Below are 21,444 nucleotides of genomic sequence, written 5' to 3' on the forward strand. Positions count from 1 at the left end.
TGATGGTCTAGAGAAGGGGCTCTGGGTCCTGCTTCACTCTGGGGGGTGGGAGGGATAAATATGAGAAAGCTGCTAGAGAGGGGAGAGGGGCAGGGGTGTGTGTGTGTGTGCACGAGAGAGACAGAGAGAGACAAAGGGAGAGAGACACAGAGGGAGAGACGGAGACAGAGGGGGAGGGACAGAATGAGCACAGTCAAGCCTGGGAGGCAGGGAGGAAGGGGTCTGGAGAAAGCCTGTATGCAGGAGAACCAGGATACAGGGGTGTTCTACCTGGACTAACACCTAGACAGAAACTAGGACTTCTCAGGGACGCCAGCCAGAGTTGTTAGATGTGGACAAACTCCGACCAGATACTGAAGCTTCTCCCTACCCCCTTACCATGCTTTGCACCATGCGTGTACCTTCCCCACAAAATAAGCTTAACCCAGGGATAGGGAGGGAGACCCTGAACTGGCCAAGATTGAGCTTTTGGCCGAGATTGAGAAGATTACAGAAAAATAAAGACAGTTATGTGTCTTGCACACCTGAGTTTGTGGGCTGAGATAAGTAGTCTCCAGACCTCTTCTCCTCCCTCCCTCTCTCTCTTCCCATGAAGCCTTCCTGTATAAACTGGTTTTTGCTCACTCGAATGATTTGTCTAAGCTTAGCGGGGTATGCTTCTGCCAGATGTTGGGTACTCAGTTGGTTTTCAAGGGGGATTTCTCAGGGCAGTCCAGAGGTAGAGCCCCCCATGCCCAGGCTGGCCCAGGTGTGACCAAGTGGCGGACCTTCAAGGACTCCTGAGAGCTGGACCACCCACCCACAGTGCCCGGGGTAGACCGTCTCCCAGTGTTCCAACTTCACCAAACTGACAATGACATCTGTGCAACCAGAGGAGGAGGGGCCCAATCATAAGTGAATTTCCCACTCACCTGGCCTGATGGGTGAATTTCCCACTCACCTGGCCTGATGGGAACTCAGAAGAGACTCCGATTTACTTGGAGAAACACAAGAAATATAACATCTCTTGAATCTAAGTGTTGTGGTAGCTGCCAACTCATCCCTGACATGTCTGCATATCTCATCGTTAACAGAGGTTTAGAGAGGGGTCTTTTGTTTTGTTTTGTTTTTGAGGGCAGAGGAGGAAAAAAGACTGTAAAATTCTCAATTTCATCCTAATAGAGATATCTCTTGTATGAGGAGCAATGAAAGGAACGGACAAAAGCCCCTCCAACTGGGTAAGCTTACTTATGAGGTCCTACCCCGAGGTTTGGAGATTGGAGCTCTCATCAGAGCCTGGAGGCCCTGCCCACAGCTCTCAGCCGGGGCCGGGAAGCGTGTGGCAGCCCCAGTTCTGCCTTCCACAGCTGTGTAAGCTTGGGCAAGTTTCTCTACTTCCCCAGGCCTCAGTTTCCTCACTGAGTGCACAGGGATAATCATATTGACCTCAGAGGGCGGTTGTTTGATTAGAAGAGAGAATGTCGGGCCGGCCCCGTGGCTTAGCGGTTAAGTGCATTAAGTGCGCGTGCTCCGCTGCTGGCGGCCCGGGTTCGGATCCCGGGCGCGCACCGACGCACCGCTTCTCCGGCCATGCTGAGGCTGCGTCCCACATACAGCAGCTAGAAGGATGTGCAACTATGACATACAACTATCTACTGGGGCTTTGGGGGGAAAAAAAAAGGAGGAGGATTGGCAATAGATATTAGCTCAGAGCTGGTCTTCCTCAGCAAAAAGAGGAGGATTAGCATGGATGTTAGCTCAGGGCTGATCTTCCTCACAAAAAAAAAAAAAAGAGAGAATGCCCACGTAGCACTTAGCTTGGTGTCTGGTACACAGTGGGAGCTCAGTAGATGGCGGCTGCTGTTGTTGTTGTTATTATTACTGTCAGTTCCATCTGTAAAGCCTCTAGTGGGGAGACGTTTTCTCTTTGCTGCCTTTCTCGGAATCCCCTACTCCGACACCAATGGGAAGGCTGTAGGATGTTTTCATTCCACTTGGCACAGACCCATTACAGCTGCTAGCAAAATTGGATTGGTCATTTGGTGTTGAGTCCAGTTCTTCACAGATTCAAGGGGTAAAATATGATCACGAGTCTCCTGACCTGCAGTGCAGAAATCCCAGGCTGCCACGTTGACACAAATGCCAGCGGCCTGCCACGGGCATCAAACCACCAGCTTCCAACTAGCCTCTGGCAGAGCTCGACGTGCTGCCTTTTTGGAAGCTGAAAAGTAACCATAGTTATCATTCTAAATTGCCACCTTTTCTATTGATTTCCACATTATCATAGCACAAGGGGGCTCGGCGAGAACTTGGGGTCATCATTTCTAGTGTGTATTGTTAGCTATTTGCTTCTTTCATGAAAATAGGGGCCATGCGTGTTGTTGGCAAAAGGAAACATTTGTAACAAAAGAGCTGCCTTTGATATTGTTCTGGTTTGATGCCCATCTCTCTGTTGTGTTATTTCTCAGTCCTTTTCCATTTGTTGGTGGCCGCATTTTTAAAGTACATAATGTTGATGTTTTTGCCCTTCCTGGCACAGTTGCCAACCCCGACTTATAACAAACAGAACCATATAACTTTTCATATGTCCCACAATGAAAGCGTTAGGTGGCTTTGTTAAATTGAGGCATTACAGACGTGGGCTGTGGCATCTTCTTGCCCGTCCTTGGAAGACTCATCCTGGCTTATTTAAGTTTTTCTCTCTGAAACCCAGATCTCTTCATGGATTCCCAGATCTGACGTCCAGACAGAGGGGTCCAGTTGTTCTTGAGAATCATCTTTAAACAGAGGTGAAGATTCTCTGGGCGCCTGAGCATGCTCTTACAGGAATTTAAAGATTTTATTTATTTATTTATTTTCGCCCCAAAGCCCCAGTAGATAGCTGTATGTCATAGCTGCACATCCCTCCAGCCGCTGCATGCAGGACGTGGCCCCAGCATGGCCAGAGAAGCGGTGCGTCGGCATGTGCCCGGGATCTGAACCCGGGCCGCCAGCAATGGAGTGCGCACACTTAACCCCTAAGCCATAGGGCCGGCCCACTTACAGGAATTTAACAGAGGAGGAGGAAGAGAAGTTCAGAGAAAGGGACAGAACTAGTGGGGGAAAAGGAAATGAATTTCATTTCCTTTCAATGAGAAAGAGAGAATATTTTTATAATAACAACTACCATTTATCACCTAATTTGATGTGCTGAACACCAAACAAAACACCCTGATGAATATCAGCTAACAGGTATCAGGTGCTGCTGGGTGCCAGGACTGTGTGAAGCATTTTACAGGAATTACCGTTTCTTCCTCTCTGCAGCCCTGTTACCACCACCACTTTAGGGCTGAAGAATCTGAGGCTCAGAGTTACAGTCAGTGGCCGAGGTCCCTCAGCTGGCGAGTGCCATTCTGCTGTGGGCTGAGGGAAAATCCAGGGCCATGGTCAATGTACAGACATCAGGAAGGACAAGCCAATGACACCGAAGTCAGTGTGAATCAACACCGAACGGACACAGGTAACTTTTCCCAGGGGACAACCACTTAAGAAGTGCTTATAAGTGTGGTGAGACCAGGGTGTCATCTAAATCTCAGAGAGAAAACCACTTCATCCCCATAAAGTGGGTACCAACTTAAAGGGCAATTAATAGAAAACTGTAATTTTGGAAACTGTAATATAACTGTTATGGGAAAGTATTTTAAGGGGACAGATTTCTACTAATTGCCCATTAAATTGGTACCCTGACAGCACCGGCAAACTTATCTTCCTAAGATCTGGGCATTGCCCCCAAGTCTTCCATTTTAGCTTAAAAATTATATGAAGAATTTTGGGTTGGTGTCAAGATGGTGGTGTAGGCAGACTCGGAACTCACCTCCTCCCATGGACACAACACATCTACAACTACTCATGGAACAATTAGCCCTGAGAGAGAAATGAAAACTGGATAAGAGGAACCCCTGCAGCAAGCCACAGTCCTGCCTGAGGTGGAAGAAGCAGAAATTCCCTTCTGGACAGAAAAAATGCCACCTTTGCAAGCCACAGTGCTTCACAGCCACCCAGGAGAAATCCAAAGGTACGCAGCCTTCCCTGGAGGAGTGAGGGACCGGGGAGGGGAGCGTTGTCCCTATAGGCATTTTTTGGACCCAGCACAACCGAGACAAGTGTCATTATATCTAGCCTTGCTGGCTACTAACAGCAATGGGGAATACCCCCAGAAAAGCTGTCGGACATAAAGAAAAGAAAAGCCGGCTCTGAAAGGGCTCCCACAGAAATTCACTTGTTTCGGAAAGCAACTTAAAATCACCAGAAAGAAAGGTACACAGCCTTTTGGTGAAAAGAGACTCACCTGATAGACTCTAGGTGCATGTCGGTGAGAGGTGAGACCTCCCCAGGGACTGAGACGTTGGCGGCAGTCATTGTTGTGACCTGGTGCAGGCGTGCTGACATGGACGCTGGCAGACGCTACTGGAGTTCTTCCCCATAGCCTGCCAGCCCAGGGTCTGCCCTACCTACTAGAGCATCGACTTAATCCAGCTCAGCCAGGGCAGGCAGCCCACCCTAGGGACTGGCCCCACCCAAAAGCAAGGCCTTGGGCAACTAGTGGGCCTGCATAGGCTAGGTGACTAGATTCTCTGCAGCCAGGCGAGTAGGTCCATCTCCGTGGGGCAGGATGTACGCAAGGAGTGGGTGGAGTGTGTGGGGCCTCTGCAGCAGGGTGACTGGGTCCAATTCAGGGAGTTGGGGTGCGCACATGGGGCAGGACTGTGTTGACAGTGTGTGTGGCCCTGTGGGTGGTGGGGCTTGTCAGCTGCAGAAGACTTGTGCTTCTCAAACAGCCACATAAGGGATTGGCCCCACCTTTCAAAGCCTGAAACAATTGGTTGCTCCCTTTCCTGGGGCCAGCCTGACTCAGCTGCAATCCTGAGAGAGCTGACAAGAGCCTTGTAGGCCGGGGAACTATGGCACTTGTAAGCCCCTGAACCTAACAACAAGCCACGCTGGGGGCCTACTCAACAGAAAAACTGCAACAGCAACGTGCTATTAGACCTTGTAGCCAACTGTGCTGGGGCTCCCCACACCCGATAAACAGATTGAAGGGTCCATAGCAGCCACACGCAGCTGAGCATAACAACCAGCCGGCCAGAGGGACAGCCCAATCTACAGCAAGAGCAGCCCTGCCACAATGGAAGGACACATGTAGCCCACACGGGGGTCACTCCTGGAACATTTGGAACTGATGATGAGAGGGAAGCACACTGCTGGGCCTCATAAGGCATCTCTTACATGAAGCCACCTCTTCAAGATCAGGAGACGTAGCTGACCCACTTAATATATAGATACAAGCACAGAGAAAGAGGCAAAATGAGGAGGCAAAGGGATACATTCCAAGTAAGGGAACAGGACAAAACCCCAGAAAAAGAACTAAGAGAAACAGAAATGAGCAATCTATCTGAAAAAGAGTTCAAAGAGTCATAAGGATGCTTACTGATACTGGGAGAAGAATGGATGAACTCAGTGAGAACATCAACAAAGAATTGGAAAATATAAAAAAGAACCAATCAGATATGAAGACTACAATACTGGAAATGAAAAATTCACTAGAGGGACTCAAAACCAGAGTAGATGATACTGAAGAACAGATCAGCAAGCTGGACGAAAGACTAGAGGAAATCACCCAAGCTGAACAGCCAAAAGAAAAAGGAATTAAAAAGAATGAGGACAGTCTAAGGGACCTCTGGGACAACATGAAGCATACTAACATCTGTGTCATAGGTGTCCCAAAAGGAGAAGAGAGAGACAAAGGGGAGAGAATCTATTTGAAGAAATAATAGCTGAAAACTTTCCTAACTTAAGGAAGGAAACAGACATCGAGGTACAGAAAGCACAGAGAACACGAAAAAAGATAAACTCAAAGAAGCCCACACCAAGACACATCATAATTAAAATGTCCAAAATTAAAGATAAAGAGAGAATCCTAAAAGCCACAAAAGAAAGGCAACAAATTACATACAAAGGAAACCCCATAAGGCTATCAGCTGACTTCTCAGCAGAAATCTTACAGGCTAGAAGGGAGTGGCACAATATATTTAAAGTGCTGGAAGGAAAAAACCTACAGCCAAGAAGACTCTACCTGGCAAGGTTATCATTCAGAATGGAAGGAGAGATAAAGAATTTCCCAGACAAGCAAAAATTAAAGGAGTTATTCACCAAGAAACCAATCCTACAAGAAATGCTAAAGGGACTTATTTAAGGTGAAAAGAGAAGCGTACAAATAGGAAAAAATTATCTATTTCCATGATAAGTGGGTAACAAATACAAACGCACAAACAAGAGGTTAGATATGATATCAAACACATAAAATTTGGGAAGAGGGGAGTAAAAGACTAGAGGTTGTAGAAAGAGGTCAAATTAAAGAGACCATCAACTTAATATAGATTGCTATATACGTAGGTTATTATACATGACCCTCATGGTAATCACAAACCAAAAACCTGTAATAAATACACAAAAAACTAAGAGAAAGGAACCCAAACATAATGCTAAAGAAAGCCATCAAACCACAAGGGAAGAGAGCAAGAGAAGAAGAAAGGAACAAAGAAGAACTACTAAAATACCCAGAAAAAAAGTCACAAAATGGCAATAAGTATATACTTACCAATAGGTACTTTAAATGTCAATGGACTAAGTGCTCCAATCAAAAGGCATAGGGTGGCTGATTGGATAAAAAACAAGATCCTATATATGCTGCATATGAGACACACACCTCAGACCTAAAGACACTCACAAACTGAAAGTGAAGGGATGTAAAAAGATACTCCATGCAAATGGCAATGAAAAGAAAGCTGAGGTAGCAATACTTATATCAGACAAAGTAGACTTTAAAACAAAAACTGTAACAAGAGACAAAGAAGGGCACTATTTAATCATCAAGGGAACAATCCAATAAGAGGATATAACACTTGTAAATATCTACGCACCCAACATAGGAGCACCTAAATATATACAGCAACTATTAACAGACACACAAGAAGAAATAGACAGTAACACAATAATAGTAGGGGACTTGAACACTCCACTTACACCAATGGATAGATCATCCAAACAGAAGATCAATAGGGAAACATTGGCCTTAAATGACACACTAGACCAGATGGACTTAGTAGATATATACAGAACATTCCATCCAAAAACCAAAGAATAAACATTCTTTTCAAATGCACATGGAACATTCACCAGGATTGATCACATATTAGGCCACAAAACAAGTCTAAATAAATTTAAGGAGACTGAAATAATACCAAGCATCTTTTCTGACCACAATGGTATGAAACTAGAAATCAACTACAGGAAGAAAATCAGAAAAGCCAAAAATATGTGGAGATTAAACAAAATGCTACTGAACAACAAATGAGTCAATGAAGAAATCAAAGACGAAATCAAAAAATATCTGGATACAAATGAAAATGAAAATACGACATGCCAGAATTTATGGGATACAGCAAAAGTGGTTCTAAGAGGAAGTGTATAGCAATACAGGCCTACTTCAACAAACAAGAAAAATCTCAAATAAACAATCTAACAGTGCACCTAAAGGAACTGGAAAAAGAAGAACAAACAAAGCCCAAAATCAGTAGAAGGAGGGAAATAACAAAAATCAGAGCAGAAATAAATGAAATAGAGACTAAAAAAAAATAGAAAAAAAATCAATGAAACTAAGAGCTGGTTCTCTGAAAAGATAAACAAAACTGACAAACCCTTAGCTAGACTTACCAAGAAAAAAAGAGAGAAGACTCAAATAAATAAAATCAGAAATGAAAGAGGAGAAATTACAATGGACACCTCAGAAATACAAAAGATTATAAAAGAATACTAGAAAAGCTATACACCAACAAACTGGATAATCTAGAAGAAATGGACAAATTCTTAGATTCATACAACCCTCCAAAACTGAATCTAGAAGAAACAGAGAATTTGAATAGATCAATCAACACAAAGGAGATCGAAACAGTAATCAAAAACCTTCCAGAAAATAAAAGTCCAGGACCATATGGCTTCCCTGGTGAATTCTACCAAACATTCAAAGGAGACTTAATGCCTATCCTTCTCAAACTCTTCCAAAGAAACTGAAGAAGAGGGGAAGCTTCCTAACTCATTCTATGAAGCCAACATTACCCTGACACCAAAACCAGATAAGGACAACACAAAAAAAGAAAATTACAGGCCAATATCACTGACGAACATTGATGCAAAAATCCTCAACAAAATACTAGCAAATCGAATATAACAATACATTAAAAAGATCACACGCCATAATCAAGTGGGATATATTCCAGGGATGGTCCAACATCTGCAAATTAATCAATGTGATACACCATATTAACAAAATGAAGAATAAAAATCACATGATCATCTCAATAGATGCAGAGAACACATTTGACAAGATACAGCATCCATTTATGATAAAAACTCTGAATAAAATGGGTATAGAAGGAAAGAACCTCAACATAATAAAGGCCATATATGACAAACCCACAGCTAATATCATTCTCAATGGTGAAAAACTGAAAGCTATCCCTCTAAGAACAGGAACCAGACAAGGATGCCCACTTTCACCACTCCTATTTAACATAGTACTGTAAGTCCTAGCCAGAGCAATCAGGCAAGAGAAAGAAATAAAAGGGATCCAAATTAGAAAGGAAGAAGTGAAACTGTCACTATTTGCAGGTGACATGATTTTATATAGAGAAAATCCTAAAGAGTCTACCAAGAAACTTTTAGAAATAATAAATGAATACGGCAAAGTCTCAGGATACAAAATCAACATACAAAAATCAGTTGTGTTTCTATACACTAACAATGAAGTAGCAGAAAGAGAAATTAAGAATACAATCCCATTTACAACTGCAATAAAAAGAATAAAATATCTAGGAATAAACTTCACCAAAGAAGTGAAAGATCTGTACACTGAAAATTATAAAACATTATTGAAAGAAATTGAAGAAGACACAAAGAAATGAAAGATATCCTGTGCTCTTGGATTGGAAGAATTAACTTAGTTAAAATGTCCATACTTCCTAAAGCAATCTACAGATTCAGTGCAATCCCTATCAAAGTCCCAACAACATTTTTCACAGATATAGAACAAAGAATCCTAAAATTTATATGGAACAACAAAAGACCCCGAATAGCCAAAGGAATCCTGATAAAAAAGAACAAAGCTGGAGGTATCACACTCCCTGATTTCAAAATATACTACAAAGCTATAGTAACCAAAACAGCATGGTACTGGCACAAAAACAGACGCACAGATCAATGGAACAGAATAGAGAGCCCAGAAATAAACCCACATATCTATGGACAGGTAATCTTTGACAAGGGAGCCAACACTCTACAATGGAGAAAGGAAAGTCTCTTCAATAAATGGTGCTGGGAAAACTGGACAGTCACATGCAAAAGAATGAAAGTAGACCATTATCTTACACCATACACAAAAATTAACTCAAAATGGATTAAAGACTTGAATGTAAGACCTGAAACCATGAAACTTCTAGAAGAAAACATAGGCAATATGCTCTTCAACATCGGTCTTAGCAACATATTTTCAAGTATCATGTCTGACTGGCAAAGGGAAACAATAGAAAAAATAAATAAATGGGACCACATCAAACTAAAAAGCTTCTGCACAGCAAAGGAAACCATTGACAAAACAAAAAGCAACCTAACAATTGAGAGAAGATATTTGCAAACCATCTATCTGATAAGGGGTTAATATCCAAAATATATAAAGAACTCATACATCTCAACAACAAAAAAACTAACAACCCAATTAAAAAATGGGCAAAAGATATGAACGAGACATTTCTCCAAAGAAGATATACAGATTGCCAACAGGCACATGAAAAGAAGTTCAACATCATTAACTATCAGGGAAATGCAAATCAAAACTACAATGAGATATCACCTCACGCCCGTCAGAATGGCTATAATTAACAAGACAGGAAACAACAAGTGTTGGAGAGGATATGGGGAGAAGAGAACTCTCATACACTGCTGGTGGGAGTGCAAACTGGTGCAGCCACTATGGAAAACAGTATGGAGATTCCTCAAAAACTCAAGGATAGAACTACCATATGATCCAGCTATTCCACTGCTGGGTATTTATCCAAAGAACATGAAAACATGAATGCGTAAAGATACATGCACCCCTATGTTCATTGCAGCATTAGTCACAATAGCCAAGATTTGGAACTAACCTAGATGCCCATCAACGGACGAATGGATAAAGAAGATGTGGTATATATACACAATGGAATACTACTCAGCCATAAGAAACGATGAAATCCAGCCATTTGTGACAACATGGATGGGCCTTGAGGGTATTATGCTAAGCGAAATAAGTCAGAGGGAGGGAGAAAGTCAAATACCGTAGGATCCCACTCATAAGTATATGATAAAAACAACAACAAACAACCACAAACAGACAGAGATTGGATTGGTGGTTACCAGAAGGGAAGAGGGGGAGGGAGGAGGGCGAAAGGGATGATTAGGCACATGTGTGTGGTGATGGATTGTAATTGGTCTTTGGGTGGTGAACGTGATGTAATCTATACAGAAATCGAAATGTAATGATGTACATTTATATAATGTTATAAACCAATGTTACCACAATTTAAAAAGAAAGCATTCCTGACACCATCATTCAAGCATGTCACACAGCAAAGGAGAGTTCTTGCAGGTTAGGCTGTTTTCGAAAGAAGAACTAGTCACACCTGCCCAGGACCAGAGCCCCTCACGAGGCCTGGAGACACCACGAGCACCTGCAGAGAAACAGACTGTTGGCACCACAATGAGAAACCACGGCAGAAAGGCAAGGGGACAGGGCACAAGGTGGTGACCCCAGAGGCCCAGAGGCAAGGTGGTGAACATGAAGTAATCTATACAGAAATCGAAATATAATGATGTACACCTGAAATTTATATAATGTTATAAACTAATGTTAACGCAATAAAATATTCTTTTTTTAAAAAAAAAGAATTTTGCATTGTATTCCCGTTATATCTCAGGAAATGGGATACAAAAACAATTTCCCCATTTCACCCTATTTCCCTTGTTGACTAGTCTCTCTGGGTTTGCATGTCACAGACCGAGAAAGATGGCTTCCTTCTGATAATGTCTTACTTTCCCTAAATTGGCTTTTACTTAATGAAAGACCACATTGACCTGCAAACTTAAGTATTCTGGCCCACCTGGTCATCCGGCTTCTCACTGCAGGTTTGTAAGTTAGTATTCCTAATAATAAAGCAGCTGATGTGAGCTTAATCAGCATAAGTCAGATTCCCGGGGTCTAACCACCCTGGAGTGAATGGACAAAATGGAAATTCTGCACCTCCCGACCCAAGGACAAACCCTTGCAATGATGACGACCCCACCCAAGCACAGCCGCCCCTGCCCCAGAGGTTCAGTGTCAGATACTCTTCAGTCTCTCCCGCTAAAAGCTTAATCCACAGGGAAGGGGAGGGTTACAGACTGATGTTCAAAGAAGGCACTGACAGAGAGAGGCTGAGGGACCACGAGCAGTGCCAAAGGGAGACATGTCAGTGACCCAGACAGAGGGGTCTGGAGCAAAGGGGAACAATAAGGAAATTCACACTAGTGTGCAGACTACGTAGTTCCGTACCATTACAGCAATTGAGTAAGCGCCAGTGTTGTGTGGACTTTGGAGGGGGGGTATGGAGTTATCACAAAGCTCCACAAGCCCCTAGGTGTCCCAAATAGTCTACTGCAGATGAAAGAAATAACTCAATAGAGAAGCAATGTCACACAGCACAAGGCCAAACAACATGCTGGTTAAGAACATGGGCTCAGGCGCCAGACCGCCTGGCCTGGGGCCCCGGTGCTGCGCCTTCCTGGCTGTGTGACTTACACAAGCTGTGTAACCTCAGTGTCCTCATGTGTGAAATAGAGATAAAACGTGTACCTGTCTCAGAGGCTTGCAGTGAAGACTAAATAAATGAGGGTCAGGTTAACACACACCTGACATCTGGATGAGTACCTAGTAACAGTGAATCACTCAATAAACATTAGCTTTAATTGCCATTACATATCAACGTGGGGAGAGGGCATGGAAGATTACAAGGGTGGGATATACACATGCACAAAGCATTGTCTTTTATGGCCTATGGCTTGTAAAACAATGTCTGTCTCTGTAATAAGATATACGTAGAGGCTATGGCGATGACCTAAATGCTAATTAAAATTGTTGTTTAAATCATGGGAGCTTTCAGTCATTGGGTGCCTTCTCAGACACTGACGTGCAATTACCACTCATGGGATGATCATGACTGATGCTTCTGTAGCACGGACTGTGTGCCAAGCTCTTCTTGTACCTTACATATTTCCACCTGTTTCATCTTCACAATGACCTAGGAAGTAGGCTATTTTTCTTATTTATTTCACCTGTAGAGAATTTAAGTAACGTCCCCAAGTTACAAGCAAGTGAGGAGTAGAGCTGGGATTCCAAGTCAAGCCACTGCCTCCGGAGCCTCTGCTCTGAACCACCAGGCCACAGAGCCCCCTAACAGGAGGCTCTGTGATGAGTTTTGACGTTTAAAGCAGGTCCTCACACTTGGAAACGTAGGAAACCACCAGTGCATGAAAAACGAGGTCAGCCCTTCACAGGAGGGACAGTGGGAAAGGGACTTCATTCTGAAATGTGCAGGGTTGGACGTAAGGGTTTCCTGTACGCCTGGGCCCACGGGACTAGGAGGCTTAGGCCTTGGATCACCGGTGGAGGATGCGATGAGAGCCCAGCAAAATTCATCTCCAAATCACAACGTGGCTTATCATGGGAAGTCCCTGCTCTGAGCCCTCTGTCGGGGCACCCTGGGCTGGCTGACCCGAGGATGGCAGGCGGTGGCACGTCTGACTTACCGGCCGGGGCAGACTGTACTGGTACATCTCCGGGCGATAGGTCGGCACCCACTGCACCCCAGCCCTGGGCCGCGTCATGGTCCCCGGAGCGCTGGTTACCACCTCCGAGTAGGGCAGGTGCTGCACTGAGCCATAGGCCTCCTGGTGCCGGCTCTGGCCCGCGTGGCCCGCGGACGCCAGGCTGAAGGCCTCCTCCAGCAGCATGTGCATCTGCTGCCTGACCTCGTCGATGGAGGGCTGGGAGCTCAGCGTGGAGGTCTCCGAGTGGCCTTTCACCGGCCTCGACCTGGCGTAGCCCCGGGGCTCGTTAACTCTGTCAATGTTGGTTTCCTCTATGATTTCAGGCTCGGTCTGTGGGATCAAACAAACACCAATTGATTTGTTAATTAACTTTCCATTATGTTGTCTGTAATTGACTCTAAATTGTTCAGCTTGGACGAGTGATATTAAGTGTATGTTCTCATTTATGTTACATCCTAGGGGCCCTATCCAGGAATTCACACAACGGGGTAGTCAGCTAGCATTACATGAGTAAGGCCACACTTGAGTTATCCGTGTTCACCTCAAGCAATGTGCAGGCTTTGCTAACTAGCATAGTGATCAAGAGAAATGGCTCTTCATTGATGACATTAACAGGATTCTCTAAAACCTTTTAGAGGCATTCTCCACCCTTATGCCTTTTCTGTGAAAGAATCTAGCGTGTCCTGTACCTCCACCCCAGGGCCGGTGCTCCAGACTAGGGACTAACTCTCTACGGTCCTGTGTCCCCCACCAGGAATTGCTGGTTGCCTGACCCCCGTTGTCCGAGAGAGTAACAAAGTTCTGCCTCTACATCACTGACCTCAGAGTGCGGTGCACACTGAATTAGAAGCTCAGGGCAGGGTCCACCAGTCTGTGCTTTAACAAGCCCTCCAGGAGATTCTGATGCCGGCTCAAGTTTGAGACCCACTGATCTAGAATGTTCTCCTGCCTTCCTCCTGTGAATCTTGCATTCAGGGAGTGGCTGCAGTACCTAAGTGGGCAGAGAGCTGGGACTTCATCAGCTTCCAGAGCAGGCTGCATGGACTGTCTTATGCGTGCCTGCTAATGAATGCTTACTTAAGAAGTCTGCGTGCATGGCAGAGCCTGCTACGAGACTTGCTTTCATGACAAGCTGATAGTGAGGCTGTGGGAGAGCAGAGCATCCACGTCTACTGCAAGTACGTCCATGGCTACCATTGTCTGCTAACAGGACTTAAGAGTGCCGTGTGAACACACTGGCATAAATTAGTTTGCCACCCTGTTCTCCATCCATTACATAAGCAACACACTGCCATGTTAGAAAAATTAGAAAATACAAATAAGAGGGAAAAAAATCCATTAACATTTGATGTACCTATCCCACTCCTAGACCTATCTGAGTGTGTGTGCACACCCTCCTCTATGCGCTCACGCCCATTTAAAAACACTTACGCATTTATATCCTGGTTCTGGGTGCTTACTATTAGTTACATAGAGTGAATATTCTCCTACCTGGGTTCCACAACTTAACAGCTGTGTGACCTTGGGCAGTGTCTTAGCGTTGGATCCCCCAAAAGTAGAGCCTGAGACATACATTTATATACAGATAATGTATTTTGGAAAATAATTCCAGGAAATAGGAGTAGGGGCCGGGGATGAGTAAATTGAGGAGAGAAGAAAAGCCAGTCAAGGGTGGGGTACTAAATTAGAGACTGCTGTGGGCCACTGAGGCTTGATCCCGCTGGGGACCCTCCAGGGAACCATGTAGAAGGTGCTTTAGCATTGTGTAACAAAGTTTTATCCACCAACTCTGACACCCTGTTAGTCACCAGTTGCTCCAGAGACCACCCTCGCACTCAGATTTGTGCAGGTGCCAGATGGGTGGAATGGCCTCCCCCAGGTGTTCCACAGAACAGAGGCAGAGAAGGCTCAGGGCAAAGCGAGAGATAAGGGATTGCAAAGGCGACACAGTCAAGGTGCTGCCATGCGGGGCAGATGCGCAGCAACGGCTGAGAAGAGAAACAACAGGGCAGAACAGATGTTCCACCCAGGAAAGCTATCTAACTTTTCGATGTCTCAGTTTCCTTGTCTGTAAAGTGAGGATAATAATGAGACTTGCCTCCGAAGACTTTATAGGATTAAATAAAGCGATACATGTAAAGAGTTCAGAACAGTAGCACATGGTAAAAACACAATAGCAGTAGCTGCTGTCACCATCATAATCCTCATTGTTATTAGCTGCATTCATTCAACTGCATGTATTTCTCATGTAATTACTCTGCATAAAGCACTCAGAATATAAGACAGAGCACAGCCAGAAAATGTCATCAGGGAACTCATTCATAAAGGGAAGCCCTTCCCTCCTTCAAATCTATACACAGAAGTCAGAACTTTATTTTTCATATTTTAAAAATTTCTTTACTTTTCTTTAGTATTAAATTTATTATACATGCATCAAAGAAATCAAAAATATAGAAAGCACAGAAAAAAAAATTAGACATTTCCTGTAATTCTATCACCCAGAGTTAGGGCTTGGCTATATAGTTCAAGACCAAAAGACAACGTTCTCGGGGCCAGCCCTGTGGCATAGCGGTTAAGTGCACGTGCTCTACTGCTGGCGGCCTGGGGTTCGGATCCCGGGCGTGCACCGATGCACTGCTTGTCAGGCCATGCTGTGGCGGCGTCCCACATAAACTGGAGGAAGACTGGATGTTAGCTCAGGGCCAGTCTTCCTCAGCAAAAAAAAAAAAAAAAAAGAGGAGGATTGGCATGGATGTTACCTCAGGGCTGATCTTCCTCAAAAAAAAAAAAAAAAGGGGGCCAGCCCCGTGGCTTAGAGGTTAAGTGCGTGTGCTCTGCTACTGGCGGCCCGGGGTTCGGATCCCGGGTGCACATCCACGCACCGCTTCTCCGGCCATGCTGAGGCCGTGTCCTACAAACAACAACTAGAAGGATGTGCAACTATGACAGACAACTATCTACTGGGGCTTTGGGGGGAAAAAAAAAAAAGGAGGAGGATTGGCAATAGATGTTAGCTCAGTGCCGGTCTTCCTCAGCAAAAAAAAGAGGAGGATTAGCATGGATGTTAGCTCAGGGCTGATCTTCCTCACAAAAAAAAAAATAAATAAATAAAAATTGTTTAAAGACAAGGTTCTCTGTCAACCTTCAAGTCTAGATTAAGCAACAAACATCAACAGTAAGTAATTTAGAATACTATTTTTACATTAACACCAGCAAGGACAGATTACGGAGTAGAATGCAAAATTACCTTAGTGGTAATAAACCAGATCTCAAAGACATTTCATGCCTGGGTGCATGCCCCCAAACCCTGGGCTGGGGAATGCACTGGGGCTCTTGTGCACTGGGCTCTTCAGGGAAAGGTTTGAGATTGCTCTTTAGAGTAGTGAATGCAACTTTTGAAAAACATTTTCTTCACTATGCATAGAACATCCTGAACAGAATTTCAGAGCCTGAGGGGACTTTAGGAGACCATTTAATTCAAGCACTGTTTTACAGATGAGGAGGTGGAGGCCAGAGCGGTTAAGTGACTTACCCAAAGTCACCCAGAGTGGCAGTGGCAGAGTCTTGCTCTCCCAGATCCTGTCCCTTGCATGTCCGGCTGCACCACATTGCCTCTGACATTTGCTCGTCACTGCTGCTTGCTACCCACACACTGCCCTTCCTCCCTACACCCTCAGGCTCCCTAATCAATAATGGATGCTTAATACAAAGCTACTCCCAGGTGAAGACAAACGGCCCTGCATGCTATGATTTTTCCCACCCCTGAGCTGCGCTATGCAATTCCAGTCATGCTGGTGGATCTGTTATTTCCTGAATTGATAGTCATGCCTCAAGCAGAGCAAAAATATGCTTCTTAAAACAATATCCTCCTCTCCCACTCTCCCAGGAGGCCTGCAGTGGGGCTGTGCTGGGTTGGGGGTGCCCTGAGGAAGTTTGCGCTGGGCAGGTGGAGACACTTTCTCCAGGCTCCCACTGTATCCACCCACAACGCTCCACGGGAATCAGCCTCCGCTGCCCCGAAGGTGTCGATCTTCATGGGAGGGGAGGGGCTTCCTTTAACTGGAGGCCCAGAGTCACAACGCAAGTATGACCTCAACAGGTTTGCTCACGCCTCCTTCTGAAGAACTCCTGTTTTCCCACCATTCTCACTTGACTTTCGGTCTCTTGACATCTACAGATGGAAACAAGACAAACTCTCATTATACTCTGGGCCCCTTCCTCACTTGTATTTGCTTATTTAATGTTTCTCTTGCCCAAGTCTGGATGCTCCCTCAGCCGGTCTCACCCCTGTCCCTCATGAGCTTAGCATAAGGCACATGGTGTTCAATAAAACTTAGTGAAATTGAACCCAAATGAAAAAATTCTGTCTAATTGCCCACAGGGTGGAATTTGAGGTTAAGATAAAGGGCCCACATTCCCTAACAAATTTCCTCCAATACTAATGAGCTCCACGATCACAGCTAAGTCACACGGACTCCCTAAGATGCGGGCTCCCCGTCTGTAAAATGGGAGAGATGAACTATGGTCTGGGAACCCTCTGGTTCTCACATTTACTGCTTCTTGGAGTCTTTCTGCTCTAGGAGAGCACAGATTCCTCTACCGTCATCATTCTTGGGGGACTCTGATGACTACTCATGAAGGGAACCTTTCCCCACTCTGTACAGCCTCCCTCGCCCCCTCAAAATATATGAGCAGTGCTAAGTTTGCTCTTTTACTTAACAGATAATTATTGATTTCAACCCTGGGTTGGGAATCATGGATACAACAAGTAGTAAGATAGTGACCCAGCCCTCAAGGAGCTCCAGGGCTATAGGAGAGACAAATAATGACGACAATAACAGCAGCAGCTCACGTTGATTAATGGCTCATGTGCCGGACACTACTGTAAGTGCTTTAGGTATATTCACTCTTTTCCTTACAGTAACCTATGACGTAACAACTCTATTACCCCTATTTTACAGATGAAGAAACTGAGGCATTGAGAGATCAAATGTGTTGCCCATCATCGGCGGAGCTGGGTTCTGCACCCAGACAGTCTGCTTCCAGCACCCAAGCCCTTCCCCTGTACAGACACCACAGATGCATCACCACACCACAGATATGGGCTCTGACGAGGGGCGGACAGACTCTGTGACCCGGAGGACAGACCATAAACTAGGTGTTGAGATAATCTACCTCAGAGATTACCATAGGGATGAACAGCATCCAAATGTAAATATCAAGTGCTTAGAAGAATGCCTGGCACAGAAACATTTAATACATGTTAGCTGCTTTCATAATTGTTATCTGCCTCCTCCCACAGGCCAGGAGCTCCTTTAGGGCTGGGTCAGTGTCTTATTGTTATATCCACAGCCTCCAATCCAGGGCCTAACCCAAAGCTGAAACTAGTCCGTTAGTCAAAGAACTGTCCGTTAGTCAAAGAACTGACCCCAGCAGGTGCTCAGACCCCTTGAGGACCTGTGATGCACCAGCCTGTGCTGGGTTTTCCATGTGTGTGACCTCACCAGCCCCCGAGGGCCCTACAGTTCCACCCACTTTCCAGACAAGGCATATCATGTCTACTGGCCTAAACTGCCCCAAGCCCTTCTCTCTAACTTGCACATTTCTGAAAATATCTTTTGCTTTTATTTGACAAAAAGGGGCAGACAGGAGCAAAGACAAACCTCCCCGTGTTGGCTGATGGTTGGCCTGGAAACGAGGTCAGGGGCCGCATCTGGGACAGAGAATGTATTTTTAAACTTCTGTAACTCGGAGTTTACCATACTTGCTTCTCCAACCTCATACTCCTGAGGAGCACAGGGGAACTATTTTTTTAAAAACTATTTTTATAAATTAATCAAGATACACTTCAATAAAAATTCTAAAAAATTAATCAGGGAATGCCTGTTCACAGCAGGAAACTAGAAAACAATAGATAAGCAAAAGGAAGAAAATTACAATCCACTCTAACCCCACCACCAGAAGTCATCACCGCCCACGCTGAGCTTCACTGTCCCGCCAGAGGCTTTCTAGGCAGATGAACTAGGATGAATGCTGGAGCACTGCCAACACCCTCCCCCTACTCCTACACCCCCTACCCCACCCCACGCCACCATAAAAAACGCTGGCTTGGCCCCGGGCAGCTTCTCCCCTCTGCCCTCCCCGACGAGGGCCCACCATCCCCACCCGGTTTCCTTTTGTTCTCCGGTGGCGGCTGTGGTGGAGAAGAGGGGTTGGGGGAGGGCAGTGTGGGCCGCAGGACTTGGTAGGGGGATTCTGCAGAGAGGTGCAGAAGCAGCTATGGCATGTGAATGGCAGAGGAATTGAGGGGACTTTACAAGTATTACTGGACATGATATAGTAGCCTTCATGTATATGAAAAATATGAGTAAAGCAGCAGACGTATTCTAACTTACTTTTGTGGACACAGATCCTCCCAGACTGAGACAACCGGCTCACGGTTTCATAAACAGAACACACAGACCTCTATGTGTGCATATAGTACAAGCACGCTTACGGGTTTTTACAATGGGATTGCATTATATACAATATTTTGAAAGCTTTTCTAGACAATATTGTAAATAAATAATAAATAGTATTTACAAATAGTAAATTTGTAAATAAATGTCTCTTCCAATAAACATAGGCATTATAGGGACTAACTTTAATGACTTCATAGCATTCTGCTAGATGGAGTTTTCAGCCTATATTTAACAGTCCACTATTTTAGGTGGTTTCCCAATACCTTAGCATAGAAACAAAGCTGAAATAAGTATTCTTGTGATTAAAACTTTGCTTATAACCATGGATTTATTCCTAGGTTAAATTCCTAGAAGTGGAATTACTGGGTTAGAAGATATGCACCTATTTAAAATTTTGGATACTTACGGTATATCATAACTCAGCAGCAAAGGCCACCAGTATTTAGGAGAAATTAAGGCCATTCCTTCTCCACATCGGAACACCGGGCCCTGGGCTGGAGCTTGACGTTTCCCCCGGGGAGGGAGGCCCAGCTAGGGCTGCCCGCACAGGGGCGCAGTGGCCATGTGACTTCAGCTTCTCTTTGAAACACCATAGGAACAAATGAAGGAAACGACAGCCCTGCTGGGAACCCCAAGTATGTTCTTTCTGGAAAATACTCCAACACAGCTCAGTCCTATCGCCTCGTCCTGCAGCACATTCTGCAGTCCTAAGATCTCATCAAAATTAAAAACTAGTTTTTTATCAGACAACTAATGAAAAGAAAAGCCACAGACCAGGAGAAAATATTAGGATTTGTATCCAGAATTCCTACAAATGAATCGCAAAAAGAGAAACAACTCAATTTAAAAATTGAGCAAAAGGCTTGAATAGACAGTGCAATACAAGAAGATACATAAATGTCCAAGAAACACACGAAAAAGTGCTCAACTTCATTAGGAATTAGGGAAATTATATCATTTCACATTCACTGGAATGGCTAAAATTAAAAAGATTAATGGCAACAAATGTTAAAAATGTTGAATAGTAGAATCAGAACTGTCACCCTGCTGGTGGGAGGGTAAAATACTATACATACTTTGTACACCTGTTTGCAATTTCTTAAAAAGTTAAACAGACACCTACCTTATGATCCAGAAATTCCACCCCTACATATTTATCCAAGATAAATAAAAAACATATTGTCTTAGTGGGTTCAGGCCGCTAGGATAAAATACCACAGACTGAGAAGCTTATGAACAACAGAAATTTATTTCTCACAGTCTGGAGGCTGGAAGTCCGAGACTAGCTGCCAGCAGGCAGGGTGAGGGCCTTCTTCTGGGGCACAGCCTTCTCAATGTGTGCCCACATGGAGGAAGGGGCCAGGGAGCTCTGTGGAGTCTCTGTTATAAGGGCACTAATCCCATTCATGGGCGTCACACTTGTGACCTAATCACCTCCCAACAGCCCAACCTCCTAACACCAGCACGTTGGTGGATAGGATTGCAAACTATGAATTTTTGGGAGAAATAAACATTCAGATCATAGCACATATGTTCACAAAATATTTACGTGTAAATGTTTATAACAGTTTTTTTCTAGTAGCTGCAAACTTGAAATAACCCAAATGTCCAATAATAGGATGATGGATAAACAAATAGTAGTCTATTTATACAACGAATACTACTCAGCAATAAAAAAAAAAAAAACTACCAATACATGCAACAACATAGATCAGTTCTGAGCAAAACAAGTCGGACACAAAAGAGGACATGCTGAATAACTCCACTTGAATACAGTTCAAGAACAGGTAAAACTATGACGGTAGATATCAGAAAAGTGGTTGTCAGTTGGGGAGGACGGTGAAGATTGACTGAAAGAAAGAATGAGGGAACTTTCTGGAGGTGATGGAAATGTTCTGAATTTTGATTGGACCCGTGGTTACAAGAGTACACACATTTGTCAAAGCTCATCCAAGTGCACACTACAGACTTGTACATTTTATCATATATAAATTTTGCCTTAATGAAACAAACAAAACGGGTTGGTCAACATAGCTAGTTTGATGGGGATGGTCAGAGAATGCCTCTCTGA

At 44.4% G+C, this 21,444-nt stretch overlaps 1 protein-coding gene across 8 annotated transcripts in view; it reads right to left on the bottom strand.

Moving 5' to 3' along the window:
* The window catches only part of KIAA1549L (KIAA1549 like), a 288,867-nt gene that overhangs the window by 19,537 nt on the left and 247,886 nt on the right, over positions 1-21,444 (bottom strand). For 7 of the 8 annotated variants that reach the window (XM_058527183.1, XM_058527182.1, XM_058527179.1 and 4 more), the window contains one exon: positions 12,892-13,242. In XM_058527183.1, the coding sequence (XP_058383166.1) occupies positions 12,892-13,242 (351 nt within the window). Of the gene's footprint in view, positions 1-12,034; positions 13,243-21,444 lie in introns of those variants that run through there. The other variant, XM_058527185.1, reaches the window with a different exon arrangement.

The sequence above is a fragment of the Diceros bicornis genome, chromosome 31 (assembly GCF_020826845.1).
Source record: "Diceros bicornis minor isolate mBicDic1 chromosome 31, mDicBic1.mat.cur, whole genome shotgun sequence".
Classification (NCBI taxonomy): Eukaryota; Metazoa; Chordata; class Mammalia; order Perissodactyla; family Rhinocerotidae; genus Diceros; species Diceros bicornis.